The following is a 19,891-nucleotide window of genomic DNA, read 5'->3' as shown; positions in this document are numbered from 1 at the left end:
TTTAAAGCCACCAATATAGGTTAATGAGGAATAATTTAAGGATGTTACATTAGAGTGGATAGATTTTGGGAGAAGTCTTTATGGCTTGTGTTTTCTTCCATTTTAATTTAATAGATGTTGATACATGTTGGTCCTGAGTATTGTGGTAATTAATGCTTTTCTGCATTTCCAAAGAAATCCTGGGTTTGGGAATAAACACAAGAGGACTCCCCCACCCCTGAGGCAGGGAGTCAGTCCTCTAAAGACATAGTTTTCACAGCTAGCACATGCAAGTGAGTCCTTTTTGCATTATTTCATACAGGGTTCCCAGAATTTAAATTTTATCCTACTGAATTTGAGGGGAATTGCTTTTTCCCCTACAGTGCTATTGTAGTTCACCAAGTACTCTACTGGAAATTAGTCCACCTCTCCACAATGGGAATGATCTAAAAACATGTCCCTTTACTTGTTTTCATCTGCAACAAACACTGACATCATTACTTGTTTGATGAAAACATGAATAAAGTCAGATACAGAAGTTTGTTTAGACTTCTTCCAAGAAAACTTTTTCCCTCATAATCAGTTTTGAGCCCTCTCACTTTTCTCTCTCAATTAGACTTGGAACTCACTGAAGCCTGGAATGTGCTTTGGAATATTTTTATTTTCCATCAAAAGGCTCAGAATAGTACCAATAACCAGGGGTCAATAAATGACTTTTGCGTGAATTTATTTAGTCTTTGGAACAATGTCTTTGGTAGTGAAGTCTCAGTTGAAGAGGATTACTTACGAGTTGTTTCCCTCGGAATAGTAAGATTGGAAGGTGTTTTCTTTCTTTCTGGAAGAATAAAATCTGCTTGTCCAGGTGCAAGTTTAGGAAATGTAAAATTGATGTATTTTTGAAATGCCATTCTCGTTTCTTGTAATTCCTCCTCCAAGAAATCTTTCCAATTTGTCATAATTCCCAGTTGTTGTGCTACCGACACCAGCTCGTCCTGAGTGTTCACCAGTTTATTCATCACATTTCCAAGTGTGGCCTGATGGGCTTTCTCTGCTTCTTGAAGCACTTCCTGGACTTCTTCCTGCTTCTGCCTCTGAGCCATGCAATAGTAGATGTTCATTTCATGTTCTTTTTCCTTTACCAATTTGCTCACACTCTTCCTCTCATCCTTAACAACGGTCATACCAGCATTTATAAATTCATCCATGACCTTCCTACAAAAGATAATATGGGTTTTTAAGTTAGACGGACTAGCCACTAAAAACAGAAAGATTTTGTCTTTTCAGCACGGTTGTATGAGAATTTATTGCATTGTTTAGGTGAGACACCAGGCTGAGACAGGCTGGTAGAGATGGGCTTCTGGATTCCATTAGCTGTTAACAATCAAAAAACATTTTTCAGAGTAGGGAGGTCGTCTATGGACTTCCCCCACTATGGGCTAAGGAGAGGTCACCGTTCTAGTGTCTGGCAGTAACTTTAGGAACCCAAGTCCACCTTGGCCAGAAAAATATGAGTGCAGCGTGCTTGAAAATGAAGACACAGCCTTAGCCAATTTGGCTCATCGGCCTGCAGACTAAAGGGTCATGGGTTTGATTCCTGTCAAGGGCATGTACCTTGGTTGCAGGCTTGATCCCTGGCCCCAGTTGGGGCATGTGCAGGAGGCAACCAATCCATGTATTTCACTCACATTGATGTCTCTCTCTCTGTCTCTCCCCCTTCCGCTCTCCTCCCTTGCACTCACTCTAAAAATCAATGGGAAAAATACCCTCGGATGAGGATTAACAGAAAAGAAGAGGAGAAGGAGGAGAAGGAGGAAGAGGAGGAGGAGGAGGAGGAGGAGGAGGAGGAGGAGGAGGAGGAGGAGGAGGAGGAGGAGGAAGAGGAGGAGCTGGGTCAAAGTTCCAAATCCCTGGAGAAAGTATTTCTCTTTTTAAAAAAATGTATTTTTTAATTAATTTCAGAAAGGAAGGGAGAGGGAGAGAGATAGAAACATCAATGATGAGAAAGAATCACTGATTGGCTGCCTCCTGCACGCCCCACACTGTGGATCGAGCCCACAATCCAGGCATGTGCCCTGACTGGGAATTGAACCATGACCTCCTGGTTCAAAGGATGATGCTCAACCACTGAGCCCTGGTGGTCGGGCGAGAAAGTATTTCTGTATATCAATCCAGCTATCTCCCTTTAGCCAGAAGGGAAACACTGTACTCACAAGTCAGGTTGAGCTCTGATTTTTATTTTATCTGAGCAATACTCTCTGACAGCTGACTCAAACCTTTTGGTCTTGAAATCTCTTTGTTCTTCAAATGACCAAGGAACTTTTGTTTATATGGGTTATATCTAGTGACACTAACAGTATTAGAAATTAAGAGTAAGACAAAAATATTTATAAATTCATATAAAGTATTAGTAAATCCATTCAATATTAACAAAACTTTTATGAAAAGTATATTTTCCAAATCATAACAACTTTTGGTACGAAAAGTGACATAATTTTACATTTTTTAAAAAACTCTTTACTGTCTGGCTTAGTAGAAAAAAAGCTGGATTTTCATTTACAATCTGTTGTGATATCTTACATCAGAAAATCCCGGAAAATGCCACTATAAATTCTGTAGATAATGAGAGTAAAAAGGTAAATAACACCTTAGTATTATTAAGAAAGTAGCTTTAACCTCATGGACCCCCAAAAGGGTCTGGGGACCACACTTTGAGAACTACTGCTGAATGAACTCACAGACCTGTAGCTACAATGTATGTAATTAGATATAATTTATAGCAGCCTACTGTACTGAATTCTTACCATGTGCCAGGCAGGTTAATGAGCGTCCTGTGCATATATATTGAGTTAATGATTCCTCAAAACAACCCCATGAGGTGGGCCTATTGTTATACCTACTTTACTGATCAGGAAACAGGCTCAGAGAGACCACGTAACTTGCCCAATTTCATGTAATTAGTCAAAGTGGCAAAATGAGCACCGAGACCCAGGCAGTCTGAGTGGCTCTTAGCCACTGTGAAGTACTTCCAATGGGTGTCTCTGGATAACCTCGTTTGGTAGAACCTCTAAAGATTTGAAAATTTAAAAACACCTATAAATTTGGATTTAAATATTAATGGTTGTTACTAAAAACCCTCCCCCTCTGCCTCCTAGACTAATGTAGTCTTTCCAAGATTTTCATATTGTTTCAACCACCTCGCCTTTCTTCTAAAGTTGATCCCCCAAGATACAATTAGTTCTCATTATCTCTGATCTTTAAACTTGACTTTCAAACCTGACAGACTTCCCTAGTCTTGAGGTAAGAGGTTAAGGACAAATGGCTTAGTAGAAAAAAAGCTGTCCTTACCCTCTCTAGCTGCTATGCTATTTCTCCTTTTCCCAGCAACTAAGCTATATCCATCATTACTAACAAGGATTAAAATTAACTGAGTATTTACTATGTCCCAGGGACAATGCTATATATTTTACATGCATTCCATTCCATTTAATTTTAACAATAACCCACTGAAGCTGGTATGATTTTTATTTATTATCTCTTATTAGTCCCATGTAACAGGTGAGAAAATTAAGGCTTAGAGATCTAGTTATTGTTCAATGTCACACAATTGAGAAGGTGGGATAGTTCCTGCCCTTCACCATTACCTGCTTCAATCATGTAAGAGGCCACTATAAATTTTATATAAGGGGAAGGGTAATACAATAATAATGTTTTAGAATTGTGATTCTAGCAATATCAGGTAAATCAAATCTTACATAGGATAAAGAGACCAATTTATACTACTATTTTGTAATATTCTGAGAGTGCAAAGTTAGGGTCTGAATGCATGGTGAAAGAGAAAGAAATAGGAAGAAAAGGATAAATCCAAGAAATAGTACACAGTCGTTAAGTGCCAGAAGTTATGACTGCTATGGGATAGTGGAGGCAGAAAGAGGAGGAATCAAAACCACCTCCCCGATTCTCAGCTGGGTCACAGGAGAGCGGAGGCACTGTTATGGAAGGGACAGCACGACAGAGGTGGGAGTGTGCATCTGCCCACACCTTAGGGCAGTGGATCTCAACCTTCTGGCCCTTTAAATACAGTTCCTCATGTTGTGACCCAACCATAAAATTATTTTCGTTGCTACTTCATAACTGTAATGTTGCTACTGTTATAAATTGTAAGGTAAATATCTGATAGGCAGGATGGTCTTAGGCGACCCCTGTGAAAGGGTCGTTCAACTGCCAAAGGTGTCGCGACCCACAGGTTGAGAGTCACTGCCTTAGGGTCTGATGTTTGATGAAATCTGCAGTATGGTGGGAGATTGTGAAGGTGATGACCAGGCCCTGGGGCTCAGACAGAAGGAACTAGAGCAGTGGTTCTCAACCTTCCTAATGCCGCGACCCTTTAATACAGTTCCTCATGTTGTGGTGACCCCCAATTTCATTGTTACAAATTGAACATAATTAAAGCATAGTGATTAATCACAAAAACAGTATGTAATGATATATGTGTTTTCCGATGGTCTTAGGTGACCCCTGTGAAAGGGTCATTTGACCCCCAAAGGGGTCGTGATGCACAGGTTGAGAACCGCTGAACTAGAGGAAGCTTCCTTGAGCCAGCCCCAAATCCCCAAGGAGGAAGCTGTGCTCTGTGGCCAGCAGGCCTGGCTGTCTCCTGGCCCCACAGAGGAGGTGTTCATCTATGAGGTTGACTTGAAGGCTCCACCAGAGATGATCTCAGGTAAAACTGCTCAAATAAAGTGCATCTTAGGCGCCTCCGACTCCTACCCTCCATGATATAACCCACTTTAAATGATTTACTATCAAAATCTGTTCTTGCTACGAGGATCTGGTCTCTCTCTATTTTTTGGAATGCCCTTCTCAACTTTCCCAGCCTGCCTTAGAGCCTGAATTTTTGACCCTTTGGGATTCACACCTTTTGGGTTAAGGTCAGGAAGTGTCTGGCTTTAATTCTGAGGACTTCTTCGAAGTTGTGGAATGGAAGCCAGGAGGGAGGAGGGTTCAGGGCATGGAGAGGGGGAGGCAGAAGACCTGGAGTGTCCATTTATCTTTGTATCTCTCCTGCCCGGCATGGTGCCCAGTGTGTATACAACAGGCAACCAATAAATGTGTGAAATGGGTAATATAGGTGTCGTTCCCTCAATACTTTTTTGTATGCCAAATAACACCACATTTTAAAACAGCTAAATTAGAGTATTACAAAAGCCTAAACAATTCATGCTTAAAAAGGATTCTTAGCATAAGCAAAATACTCACCATAAGAAAATAGTAAGTTCTTGTCATATATATAAAATGGTTTTTTGGTTTTTTTAAAAAATATATTTTATTGATTTTTTACAGAGAGGAAGGGAGAGAGATAGAGAGTTAGAAACATCGATGAGAGAGAAACATCGATCAGCTGCCTCCTGCACATCTCCCACTGGGGATGTGCCCGCAACCCAGGTACATGCCCTTGACCGGAATCGAACCTGGGACCTTTCAGTCCACAGGCCGACGCTCCATCCACTGAGCCAAACCAGTTTCGGCTAAAAATGTGTTTTTTTTTTTAATTTATATAATTTATCCACATTTTCCCCCTAAAAGTGGGCCTGGAAATCATATCATATGAGGAAGGACTGAAGCAGCTGGTTTACAAACACTTTTTGGCTTTTCCTTCCCTTCACACTAAAGCTTGGACAGTATCTCTCTCCACAAGCATCTGAAGGCTCACCGTGCACTGAGGGCAGACTCGGCATATTTTGGGTCCACTTTAGGAAGAGGCGTTCAGCATTGGAACCAACCACCTCCACCAGCCATAGCATTCCTATCGCAGAAGCACTTAGGGGGCTCCCCACGCCTGGCAGGCAGCCAGCAGGAAGGATGGCAGCTCAACTCAATGACCTCCAACGCCCCTCCCCAGGGGAAGCGAATGTCTGTGCTTCTTTGTGTAGAACCTTTCCAAGCAAAGGTTCTTTCTTGTTCCCCCCCCCCTTTTTTTTTTTTTTAGTATCTCCTAGATAATCTGTTTAGAATCTAATCACCTCAACCCACAAAAAAGTTTTCTGTGCATTTAACAGGTTTGTCATAATATGTACGAATTCTGAATCCTTACGTCTTAAGTGAAAGTTTACAGACAAATAAAAGGGCTACGGGCAGAATCCTAAACAATGGATCTTCTGTCTATCCTAATCTCTGCAATGCTCTAAAGAACACTAGAATCTGGAGTGGGTTCAGCTGACTGGAACATATCTGAACCTTTGCTTGATAAATATTTAAAGAATGCCTACCACATGCCAGGCTCTCTTCCAGGCATTTGGACACAGCAATGAACAAAATGGGCCTTCCAGTTGGTTATACTTAACAGGCATGGAAGTTCCCTAATCCTCGTCAACTGATTTAATAAAAGGGGGCCATTGAAACTCTTTCATTCAAACCTCACAGCGAAAATGGAGGGGGTGAAAGCAACAGAGTGAGGGAAGGAGCAGAAGCTGCCGGTGTGAGGAGTGGGCCCGGAGGCTCCTGCAGGACGGACAGGGCTCCTGTAATGGAGGGTGGGAGGGACAGGGGGAAGAGGACGTCACTTTCCACTGCACGGGGCCACACTCATTTGGAAGTTACCATTTTCTCTAACTTTCTCCTGAAATCTCTTTCACCTTCCTCGTCTCTCTCAACAATGATCTACGATGATTTATCGCCGAGGCAAGAAATGGCCACAGCTGCAGCCCTCAGTCCTATTGACCTGCAGAATAATGATCCTACAGGATTTTACCTTTGGCCCTGTTCTAAACAGTCCTAACAAGGAAGACTTTACCTGTTAATCATGTACAAATGGATCTATTTGTTAACTCAAGGAGCAAAGCAAAAGAGATAAGTCCGAGTCTAGGAAGCCCGATACAGGTTTCAGGCTTGTTCTGCTGCTGCAGTGAAGTGATCTTGGGCAGGTCACTTACCGTGAGGAACCTGTGGTTTTCTTGGTCCTGATAATCACCAGGGCTCTTTACTGCTGTCTTGTTTTAGCTCATTCCACCAAATATTCTTTTAAAAAATATATGTTATCTGATTTACGTAAAAACTATTTGTGATTGTGCACATATATAATAAGGCTGCAAACACATTAAAAGGGTATGGAAAGCCCGGCTGGCATTGCTCAGTGGTTAAGCATCGACCTATGAACCAGGAAGTCATGGTTCAATTCCCAGTCAGAGTACATGCCTGGGGTTGTGGGCTTGATCCCCGATAGGAGGTGTGCAGGAGGCAACCTTTCAATGATTCTTTCTCATCATTGATGTTTCTACCTACCTCTCCTTCTCCCTTCCTCTCTGAAATCAATAAAAATATTTTTTAAAATACAGGGCATGGAAAGACACAGACCCAATTATTTAAAATGATTGTCTCTGGAAGACAGGGAGAGTTGGGAAGCAGTGAGTCAGAACTTAGCAAATTTGCTCTATATATTTTCATAATGTCAGCTTCATCTACAATCTGCAATAAGATAAAAAAATGAACACATCCATAATAGTATAGATTATAGGCTAAAAAATGTGAAGATTGACTTCTATGTGTTGTGAAAAAAATATTTCTCAATTCCTCTCCTCAGCCTCTTAAAACCGAGTATACAGAATGAAAAACAATATTTAGGACAGTAGTTATCTTTTGAGAGGGAGGAGAGGAAGTGTTACCAATTTCCAACCCCTTCAGAGGGGTGGTTGGTCTTTGAGTATTCATGTTGTTATTTTTTAAACCACGCGCGTGCGCACCCTTTCTCCAAGTTGGTTTTGACAGAACAAGATGCTAATTTGCAAATGTGATCTCTGGAATACCTTTTCTGGGCCAGGATGGCTTCCTGAGCCAGCTGCCTCTCTTCGTCCCTGGCTTTCGCCACAGCTTCGATCTTCTCCTTGTGGCACTCCATCATGATCCTTTGGATTCTATGGACCATGCGCTGTTCTGCAGCCAAGTTTTCTCTCTGTAGTTCGTCTTCTATGTTTTGATGCATCTCTAACTTGGTTTGAGATGTTATATTCTTAAACAACAGTAAAACTAGGTTTAGAGGCTACAGCTTTGATGTTTAAAAATGCACACTAAGAAGTTATTTGAATCATAGTTCAACAACCTGATGAAATATGTACTGAGAACACTGATGGTTTAAAAAATAGTGGGTATAATAAGGAAAACTTTCAGTTATATGGCACTATATAAAACCAGAATCATGCAAACTATATAGCATAAATATTTGTATAGACCGCTTTGGAAGGGAATATGCAGAAAGAGAAAATAATTGAATACAGGTATCCTTTTCCTTGATTGTATAAATATTCGACAGTGTCATTTTATCTTTATACACAATTAGAAATACATACTATGATTCTCCTTTAGGAAGTAAGTCCTGGGAAGTGGCAGAAATAATAACTATGTCTCCTGAGCATCTCATGTGGTTAATGCTGAACATTACTGTAGTTGCAGGAACCTGCCTGCCAATCCCACTGCCACAGGGTGGAAGGACAGGAACAAGTCTGCACTACTCTGGGGTAGAAGGGCCTATAGACGCCTCTGACCTTACTTCATAAAGAGGACGGAGAGCACACTTGAACATTTCTCGATGATCCAGGCTAGTAAAGGTGAGTGATCGCACTCGGCTAAATACTTGATACTGCACTTAGTCATTTTCAATATGAGTTCGCAGGGCTATCTGTCTCTGTTGTAAATGACCCCAGACTGCTTTGCTTTCTTAGATTTGATATCTCATTATTGTAATTTTTCTTGTCCTTCACATGCCATTGGGCTAAGTACTCCCTGTTCTAACTGGTGTCAGTGAGCTCCTTTTTGCCATTCTAGTTTCCGGCATTTAATCTATTTTGGAATTGCAAAAGCAAACAAACCACACCTATTGAGATCAAATTGTTGAGAAAGTGTAAACACCCTTTGAATTAGAAATAGAGAGGTTCTGCTATGGGTAATAAATCTGATGTCTATCTTACAGTCGGAGGACTTCACTATCTCCTTAGAGGATATTTTAAATTATTTCTGGGTTTCTCCAGAAATAATATTTTTAGTAATTGAGATTGTTGAGTAGTTGAGCCTTACACGAAATATTATTAGAATGCATTTCTACTTGAATCACAGAATTTGAAAATGACATCCCAGGCCTTTATTTTGGCTGGGTTCTGAATTAGGATTCAGAGAATTAAACCCATTCCCTCTTTTATGTAATAACTCAGTCAAACCAAAATCATTTATTTCACTGCCTCGCAGAGCATACAAAATACATATTTAAAGTTACAAAAAGAATTCAAGGAACTACTGCTTGACAGTGCTCTTATTCAGTGGAAAGTCCCCTGATTAAATTACCTTTACTGAAATGCATTTTGAGTGCATTTAAAAGATATTATAATTTTGACATATTGTAAGAAATGGCCTCACGAGATCCATCATATTGACTGTACAGATGTTTGACAGACACACAACGTCTCTCTCAGCAGTCTCTCTTATGTATCACACACAGGAATACCTGGGCCTCTCCGAGTGCCTGGTTTCTTTCTACCTCGGGGATGTAGGGATTCATGGCATTGTCCTCCTTGCACTGACTGCTGGAAAGCTCAAGGCCCAATTCCAGGATCTCATGGAATACGCACATTTTTTAAGTTTTAAATTCACCCGACTTCATTGTAATTCCTACTCTAATTTTTCTTTTCTCATTTTCTCTTAGCTCCCACTCTCTTTTACTTTTTGATACTACTGTATTTGACTAAGAAAATATAAACATCTCTTCAAAATACTATCTCCATTGGATCAAATCTTGAAGTTTTACTTAACATCAAGGATTTGAGACTTATCCAAATCCTTTACATCCTATTAGAGCAATACCTGGTGGTCTGTACAGATAAGAATTTAATGGTATTTAGTTCTAAAGAACTCGGTTTTCTGCTCTATTTATTGATAACCTCAAATTTTAATATGTGAGAATCACACAAGCTGCTGGTTCATAGCACTGCCAGTGAGTCTGTAGGTCAGGGGCCCAGGAATCTGTACATTAAGCTCCCAGGTGAGTAGGTTCTAAGGCAGGGGGTTCATGGACGCCCCTGAGCAGTACTGACATCTATGACAGATGAATAACCCTACACATCCCTCTTAGACAAATCACGCCTGCGTGATATAAAAACACCCTGAGACAGCAGTGTAAATGTAAATTCCTAAACCCTCCTAGACAAATATTTTAGAAAGGTGAGCCTTTAACTTTTCCCTTTTAAATCTTCTTAGGACTTCTATTTTAACATTAAGTGCACTAACTCTACCCACAGGCTATATGGAGTACAATCTTTTACTTGAAGAACAGACATCACATTTAACTTATCTTGGTGTCTTCACAACCTAATGCCAGGAGAGATACTCAAAATGTGTATCCTCTCGCTGCGCACTGGGGCGGCAGGGCCCTAGAGCCCCCTTCCACGTTAAAGCGCTGCCCCTTTAAACTGCAGGATTTGGGGAGCTCCAGGGCCTAGTGGGGAACCACCAGGGTGACCGAAGCATTAGGGGGTCTGAGGGGTGGTCATCAACCGACAGAGAAGTATTTCAATACTTTAAGAACCAGTGTGGCCGGACGGGACAGGCCAGCGGAGAAGCAGGCTTCCTAGACATGCTGTAAATGCTCTACGTGTTGAACTGAAAGAGGGGACGGACAGTGGACCAGCAGCAGCCAACTCCGCAGGGGCCCTGGCCCTGGAGCCAAGCCGGGAGGGAGGGCCCCACACCTTTAGGAACCGTGGAGCAGACGGCCCTCTCTCCTGGCAAGTTTTCTGAGGACAAGGACAGTCTATGTAATCTCACCTAGTACAGATCCGATATAAGGTACAGCTGCCCACAATGAATAAACGGGCCCCGGGCCCCAAACTTATCAGTTATGTTCTTATTAACTTTGGCCAAACCTGGAGCCAGACCTCTGCCACTTTCCCTCCGGCCTCTGCCCACGAATCACCGCATCTGTGCTGGGTCCTGTCCTGTCCCTCCTGGCCATATGTGAGAACAGTTCTGTACCTTTTCCTCCAGCAGACTTTGTAGCTGGGGTACCAAACTAAACAACCAGTCCCTGGGCCTCTGCTGGACATTTGCTTATTACCTACAGTCCTGTGCTTGAACAAGCTAGAAAGGGTATCTCCCCCCACCTGCACCCCCTCCCCCACCCTCCTACTGCATGACCTCTGGTCTTGAAGAAAATACTTGAGAAACAGCTCAGTGCAGACTTAGGTAAAAGGATAGGATCAGAGAGTCCAGGAGAAGAAAGGGAACAGCCCATTTCCTTCGTTTAATCCTGTCTGAGCACTAAGTCAGACACAGTGCTGGTCACTGGGCCAGATGGTAACGAGACAGACATGCCCTCGTGGAGGCTGCAGTCAAGTGGGGATCAGACACTTAACAAGTGGTCACACAATCCAATTACAACAGTGACGGGTGGCAACTGCTGTGAAAGCGGACAGGGTGTCAAGGATAGTATATAGCGGGGTAGGGGGCGGGGGGGGGGGGAGGGCAGAGCTGGTGGGCAAAGCTTCCTGTGCGTAGTGATGTTTGAGCTAAATCTGAGGGAGCGCAGGAAGCACAACCCAGCAGGCACCAAGGTGAGAGGTGCACGGTGTGTTCCGGTCCGAGGACCCACAGAAGGGCAGTGAGAGGAGGGAAAGAACAAGCGGTAAGAGATGTGGTAGGTCAGGGGGGCAGGGGCGGCTCTTTGGGGCCTGGAAACCCCTAAAGGTTTGGATTTATGACCCCAAAGGTTGTGGGATTCTGCGCCCACTGAGTGTTCAGCATCTCTTCTGTAACAGTCCGGGACCTCCCAGCCAACCTCCAGAGACACCCGTCTAGATCTTACACATTATTCCCTTGCCGGAGCTTTTAGTCATTTCAGTACTTTTAAAAAGACAACAAGCCACTATAAAAACCTGTAATTTTTTTCGATGTTCCTCTTCCAGAATCTGAATGTTGATGTTATGTTTGTCATTTGCTTCTTCAAGTGCTTTCTCCACTGCTTGCTTTTGGCGTTCATCAGCCTTTGAAAGAAAGAGTCCATTTATTTATTAGTATAACTAGAGGCCCGGTGCACAAAAATTTGTGCACTTGAGGGGGAGGGGGGGTCCCTCAGCCCGGCCTGTGCCCTCTCGCAGTCTGGGACCCCTCGGGAGATAATGCCCTGTTGGCTTAGGCCTGCTCCCGGGTGGCAGAGGGCAGGCCCAATCCCTAGGTGCAGCCCCTGTTGGGCTCAGAGCAGGGCTGATTGGGGAGTTGGGGCACCACCCCCTGTCACGCACAGAGCAGGGCCGATCAGGGGGTTGGGGCGCCGCCACTCTCACACTCAGGGCAGGGCCGATGGGGAGGTTATGGCTCTACCCCATCACACACAGATCAGGGGCCGTGGGGTGGGGGGTTGGGGCGCCGCACCCTGTCACACACAGAGCCACAGGGTGATCAGGGGGTTGGGGAGCTCCCCCCTATCAGGCACAGAGCAGGGCCGATCAGGGGGTTGGGGTGCCTTCCCCTGTCACGAACAGAGCAGGGCCGATAGGGAGGTTGTGGCCCCACCCCCTGTCACACACAGAGTTGCAGGGCGATCAGGGGGTTTGGGCGCTGCCCCCTGTCACGCTGATCCCAGTGCCAGGAGGCCTCTCAACTCCGCTGATTCCGGTGCTGGGAGGCATAGTACCCTTTTACTATATAGAATAGAGGCCTGGTGCATGGGTGGGGGCGAGGGGTTTGCCCTGAAGGGTGTCCTGGATCAGGGTTGGGGTCCCCACTGGGGTGCCTGGCCAGCCTGGGTGAGGGGATGATGGCTGTTTGCAGCTGGTCACACACCCTTCAGGGTGGGGGTCCCCACTGGGGTGCCTGGCCAGTCTGGGTGAGGGGCTGAGAGCTGTTTTCAGGCTGGGGCTCAAGCTCCCAACTGCTCCTTTTTTTCTTTTTATTCTGGGACAGCTTTAGCTCTGAGGCTTGGCTCCAGCTCTGAGGCCTCAGCTGCTGAAAACAGGTATCTGGTTTGTTTCGGTTCTATGATCGAAACTCTGTATCAACTCCAGCTCTGAGATCCCAGCTCTTTGAAAGCTGGTTTCTGGGGTTTTGTTTAGCTTCTATATTTGTTACAATGTTTTTTAAACTGCAAGCTCAGAGGCTGGCAAGGCAGGCAGGGAACATTGCAGTCCTCCGTCACTGAAGCAAGCAAGCCTCATGTTCAGTTTAAGCTGCCTGGCTGCTGGCCGCCATCTTGGCTGGCAGTTAATTTGCATATCGCCCTGATTAGCCAATGGGAAGGGTAGTGGTCGTATGCCAATTACCGTGTTTCTCTTTTATTAGATAGGATAGCTTTTTATGTTTACTGAAAATTAACTAACACCATGGGCCTCTAATTACTTGCCCTGTTCCCATCTCTCACTTCCCACAGCAAACTGTCAGTGTGGGCCAGATGCCCTCACACATCCCAACAGTGGTAACCTTGCAGTTTCAGGAACTTGCCAAAGGTCCTACCTGTCAGGATTTAACACCAGTTCTGCCTGACTATATTGTTTCCAACAAATCCAAACAGTGAAAGAAAGATTAACTTAGCTTGATTTGCAACTTTTTACCTGAGCCCACAAATCAGCTTCTGCTAGTGCAACACGTTCTCTGAGTACAGCCTCTTGAAATAGTTCTTCTTTATACAAAAGATCTGCCCCGATATCTGTGTATTTGAAGAGAAATAATTACAAGTGCCCATGGACATTTCTTGGCTTCCCTTTTCACTATGATCGCGTTATTAGAGTCATCTCAGAGATACATATATATCACATCCTTTTAAGAGATGTCAACCTTTTCTTTAAAGATACTGATGAAAGGGGAGGAGAACCAAGATGGCGGCATAGGTTAAAGCCGGAGTTTGCTGCTTTGAACAACTACTTCAAAAGTGAAACTAAAAGACGGAACGGACATCACCCAAAACCACTGGAAAGCTGGCTGAGTGGAAGTCCAACAACTAGGAGGAAAGAGAAACGCATACGGACACTCAGAGGAGGCGCAGTGCTGAAGTCAAATTCTGAGGTGCGGAGTGCGCGGAGCGGGCTGGCGGCGGAGGGCGCGGTTGGCGTTTTCAATCGGGAGGGAGTCGCAGACTCTGAGCTCCAGATCCGGGCGAGTCTTTAGGGACCCAGACGCAAACGGGAGAAGCGGGACTGTCTGGCTTCGGTCAGAGCGAGTGCAGCTTTCTCTCCGAGGTTTGCAGCGGGTGCTGGGACTCAGAGAGGCAGAGCCCCTGGGGATAGGACTGAGAGCGGCCATAACTGCTCTCTCCGGCCCACCCTGTTGATCCTGTGCGACCCGCCCTGCCCAAGCCCTGCACAGAGGCATTTGCCGGATAGCCTCAGGCAAACGCCAGATTAGCACCTCCCTAGAGGACAGAAGTTCTCTCACTGCAGACACAGCTGATTCTCATAGCCACTTGGCCTGGAGGTCAAACCCTCCCTGGAATTAGCTACAACAATCAAGATTTAACTATAAGACCACGAACAAAGACCACTAGGGGGTGCACCAAGGAAGCATAACAAAATGCGGAGACAAAGAAACAGGACAAAATTGTCAATGGAAGATCTAGAGTTCAGAACCACACTTTTAAGGTCTCTCAAGAACTGTTTAGAAGCCGTGGATAAACTTAATGAGATCTACAAGAAAACTAATGAGACCCTCAATGTTATATTGGGGAACCAACTAGAAATTAAGCATACACTGACTGAAATAAAGAATATTATACAGACTCCCGACAGCAGAACAGAGGAACGCAAGAATCAAGTCAATGATTTGAAATGCGAGGAAGCAAAAAACACCCAACCGGAAAAGCAGAATGAAAAAAGAATCCAAAAATACGAGGATAGTGTAAGGAGCCTCTGGGACAGCTTCAAGTGTACCAACATCAGAATTATAGGGGTGCCAGAAGATGAGAGAGAGCAAGATATTGAAAACCTATTTGAAGAAATAATGACAGAAAACTTCCCTCACCTGGTGAAAGAAATGGACTTACAGGTCCAAGAAGCACGGAGAACCCCAAACAAAAGGAATCCAAAGAGGACCACACCAAGAAACATCATAATTAAAATGCCAAGAGCAAAAGATAAAGAGAGAATCTTAAAAACAGCAAGAGAAAGAAACTCAGTTACCTACAAGGGAATACCCATACGACTGTCAGCTGATTTCTCAACAGAAACTTTGCAGGCCAGAAGGGAGTGGCAAGAAATATTCAAAGTGATGAATACCAAGAACCTACAACCAAGATTACTTTATCCAGCAAAGCTATCATTCAGAATTGAAGGTCAGATAAAGAGCTTCACAGATAAGGAAAAGCTAAAGGAGTTCATCACCACCAAACCAGGATTATATGAAATGCTGAAAGGTATCCTTTAAGAAGAGGAAGAGGAAGAAAAAGGTAAAGATACAAATTATGACCAACAAATATGCATCTATCAACAAGTGAATCTAAGAATCAAGTGAATAAATAATCCGATGAACAGAATGAACTGGTGATTATAATAGAATCAGGGACATAGAAAGGGAATGGACTGACTATTCTTGGGGGGGAAAGGGGTGTGGGAGATGCGGGAAGAGACTGGACAAAAATCGTGCACCTATGGATGAGGACAGTGGGTGGGGAGTGAGGGCGGAGGGTGAGGTGGGAACTGGGAGGAGGGGAGTTATGGGGGGAAAAAAGAGAAACAAATGTAATAATCTGAACAATAAAGATTTAATTAAAAAAAAAAAAGATACTGATGAAAGGGGTAAGTTGCTTCCTAGTTGACTGGGAGGGAATGCATAGCACTGTTAGGCCTGGATGGAGTCCATGATGTGATGTCAGTCCACATGGTGGGCACCTGGAGAAGGAAAGTGGCAAAAAGGTGCCCATTTTGTACTCCTACAGAAGAATAGCAAGTGAATATTCAAGATTACCCAGCTCCTCTCTCCCTGCTCATATCTGGGTGTTGGTGTTACCTCCACCCAGACAGTGGTAGCAGAATGCCTTAATACGTTACATGCCTTTCTTCAGTGTTTTCTTGGGTTTAGCTGCTTCAGTTGTGGAGTGAGTTAAGGGGTAGTAGTTTAGAGCTTCTCCATCAATGATCTAACTTAATTTCCAAATAATAATATTCTCACAATAACACCCTCCCTCCCCAAACAAGGAAATGAAAGCCTAAAGAGGTGAGAGGACCACACAGTATTAGATAGCTGGACCTCGAGCCACACCCCGATCACAGCGCTGGGCACAGCTTCTCTTCATCTTCTCCTACCCGACTGTGTTGTCAGAGGTGATGACGAATCCTACAAGCGCTGAAATCACACACAGTGATCTTTCCCTCCAACCCAAACTCTTAGTGTTTATTCTTTATTCCGCTCATTTCTCACATCTAAGATTTGTGGTATTATTAGCTTTTCATGTGATTAGGTCTTGATGATCAACTTTCTAAAATGACAAAGCACACCCTACACTGCAGTGTTCTCTCTCATCATGCCTAGCTTGGCAGTAAGCACAGATAAGACATTGCGGGCTCATGTGTTTGTCTGCCCAACATCTCTTCTCTACCTCTGGTAACAGGTTCCATTTCTCTCAAGAACTTCCCTCTCTCACTTCAGGATAGCTACATGATCAATTTCATGAAACTATACGGGGGGGGGGGGGGGGGGCGGGGAGGCAAGGGGGGAAGGGGTGGCGTGTAGTGGGGAAGAGTGCATATAAGACCCGTGCCTGCGTTAAATTTAAATGTATTGTCCCAATACCAATTTCCCAGTTTTGACAATGTACTAGTGTTATGTAAGATATCAGCAAGAGAATCTAGACAAGGAAGCATTTGGAAAAAACAGGCATGTGTTACACACTGCACAAATGGATGGTGCACATGTTAGATATTAAGCATTAATAAATAATTATCATCAAGGATTTTTAAAAAATTTTAATCCACTGGTGGAGTTATTTTATTACAAACAGCACAGCAAACAAAACTGGTGTAATTTGAATTTCTGATCATAATTACTATTTTTAAAATTTGTAAGTCTTAAACTATTTCTAAATAAAAGGCTATTAAAATATGTAAAAATATTTTTAAAAATAGGCCCTGGCTGGGTAGGTCAGTTGGTTAGAGCATCATCCTGATAAGGTTGCGGGTTCAATCTCCAGTCAGGGCACATACAAGAAGCAATCAATGAATGCATAAATAAATGGAACAACAAATTGTTTCTCTTTTTCTCTCTTTTCCCCTTCTTCTTTCTCTAAAATCAGTAAATAAATAAATAAATAAATAAAATAATTAAAAATAAAAACAACACATGCTGAGGCCTGATTCTAAAGGTTCTAATTTAGTGGGTCTGTGTTAGATTAGTATTAAATCCAGTGAGTCTATGTTTGGATTTCGTAGTAAAAACAAATTTTTTAAAACTTCTGTATTGTACTGCTAGGCTTGAGAATGACTGCCCTATGCAATACTCATTAGCATTTATACAGACATTTCAACATGCCTTTGCATTTACTTATAAAGAACATAGAATATTGACTCTTTTGACTTTAGTCAATGACAAATGCAGGTCAGGTCGCTGAAAATAAAAGATTAATTTCTAACTAGTTAGATTTAATGTATCCACTTAATGTTTGGATTTGATATCCCAGAATGTATAAGGAATCAATCAATAAAAGCTTATCTAAGAATGGCTCTCCACTGTCCTGGGTGTAAAAAGTAAAATAATTTTAGAGGTTATAGTTAATAAGTCATATTAAACATTTACTAAAATTAATCAGTTTTGGTATTGATATTTTTAGAGGATGATTCCAATTTGATCTCCCCCTACAATTTAGTTTTTTCAAAACACCCTCCATTCTCTAGCGTTTATATTTTCAAAAATCAGGAGTAAAATTTAGTCACCACTGGTTTACCATGTTAAAGGAAAAAAAAATCAGAGGAGTATTTTGAGAGTCCTTAGGAAAACATTTCAAAGGCCCAAAGTCAGACTGAAAACTCTGATGGGAATAAGGAGAGAGGGAAACCCGTTAATTACAATTTGATTTATTACAAGTGTATATGTAGTTAATATTCTCATGTTATCCACATGCATCTACCGTTATGTCACTGGCTACTAATATAGTTTCTTCAACCCATTTATTAAGGTATTAGGGATATTTCCTCTCCCATGTGTGTAGCAGGTGCCCAAGTATGGGTGGGCAAGGACATAAAGAGCTCCCACTTACTAGTATGTGCCAGGCTTAATAAGAGGTTTCAAATACAGGGTGGGGGGAAAGTGGGTCTACAGTTATTCATATGGAAAATGATATAATTAATTAAAAAATAATTCAAGAATAAAGTCTGTTTCACGGACTCACAACTATGAAACTACTTTTGCCCATAAACACTGTATTTCTTAAAAGCCTCATAATAAACCTGTAAGATATCTCTCAACATCCCTATTTACATATAAGTTAACAGACTGAGAAGCTAAGTATCCTGTCTGAGACACACAAATGGTAAATGGAGAAGCTAGATTTCAACCTGCGTTCTCATGACAAACAGATACCCCTATAGGACAAGCAACTTTGATCAAGAAAGCTGACAAAAGTATATATAACAACAGGAAGACATACAATGCTATAAACATTAGAACAAAAGCAAACAGCGAAGTCACTTACCCAGTATATCTTTGTGAGTGTAAAAGCGTGTCTTAAATGGCTTGTATTCATGGATCCGTTTGAAGACTTCCCCAAAAGGAGCTGGTGGAATTATTTTATTACAAACAGCGCAGCAAACAAAATTGGTGTAATCTGAATTTCGGATCATATTTAAATTTCAGATGTCTTTTACTAATGTACAGTTATAATACTCTTAGGAGCATAAAAAGTAGTGTTGAGAAAAGCTAGATGTTTAGAGAGGCCCAAGATTCTCGGACAATGCTAGAGGCTGGTAAGGCTTAAATGATTCACCATGATTAGGTAGTGGGTATGTGCCTGATGTGAAAGAATGCTACTGAAAGCCTCTGCATGTGAGATTGGGAAGACTTAAGCTGCTGCTCCCTCCCAGACACTAGCATTAAATTGTTAACTTACTTAGCAACTGTTGCTAGGTCAGACAAGCTTTGCTCATAAAAGCAACTAGAAATGACAAAAAGTGTAGCATGGTACAGCCATTCATTTCCCAAATACTTTCTGTATTAGTTTCTTATTGCTGCTGTAAAAAATTACCACATATTTGGTGGTTTAAAACAACACAAATTTATTCTCTTTGGTCAGAAGTTCAAAATGAATCTTATGAGCCTAAAATTAAGGTGTCAGCAGGGCTTTAGGGAAAATGTTTCCTTACCTTTTCCAACTTCTGTAGACCACCCACATTCCTTGGCTCGTGGCCTTGCATCCTTTAGCCTTTTCTCCCCATTTGCACGGTGACATCACCTCCTCCTTGGATCTTCTGCCTTCCTTTCATAAGGACCTGTGTGAGTATATCAGGCTTCCCCAGATAATAAAATCCTTAACTTAATCACATCTGCCAAGCCTCCTTTGCTATATAAGATAACAGACTCACAGGTTCCAGGGATTAGGACATGGACATCTTCAGAGGTGGGTGGAGAAGGGGAGCATTATTCAGCCCACCACACTTTAAGTGATAAAAGAATTGATTCCTTTTAGACCAGCAAAGGAGGGAGTTTAATTTTCCCCCCAGAAGATCTATAATGTAGTTTTGATGCCATGGCAATAAAACTGGGAAATATCACAGTATTTTAAAGAAAAAATTACTTTCATTAAGTCAGCACTCAAAATTACTAAGCCTGGTTTTTGAAATCACATCCTATCTAATAATAGACAAACATGGTAATTGACGATACCTTCGCTACGCCTCCCATTGGCTAATCAGCATGATATGCAAATTAACCGCCAACAAAGATGGCAGCTAATTTGCATACTGCA

At 42.6% G+C, this 19,891-nt stretch overlaps 1 protein-coding gene across 1 annotated transcript; it reads right to left on the bottom strand.

The window, feature by feature from the left end:
* Positions 1 to 689: 689 nt before the first annotated feature.
* Positions 690 to 18,770, bottom strand: LOC308521167 (uncharacterized protein C6orf163; the record flags this gene model as incomplete). The annotated part of the gene is made up of 5 exons (XM_081094018.1): positions 690 to 1,191; positions 7,779 to 7,981; positions 11,889 to 11,996; positions 13,560 to 13,654; positions 18,623 to 18,770. 5 exons carry the CDS (start codon positions 18,768 to 18,770, stop codon positions 759 to 761), a joined length of 987 nt encoding a protein of 328 aa, XP_080950144.1. The 3' UTR covers positions 690 to 758.
* Positions 18,771 to 19,891: the final 1,121 nt, after the last annotated feature.

Source organism: Myotis nattereri, assembly GCF_964212035.1.
Source record: "Myotis nattereri genome assembly, chromosome: 6".
Classification (NCBI taxonomy): Eukaryota; Metazoa; Chordata; class Mammalia; order Chiroptera; family Vespertilionidae; genus Myotis; species Myotis nattereri.
The sequence above is the reverse complement of the archived record's forward strand: the minus strand, read 5'-3'. Positions and strand labels throughout refer to the sequence as shown.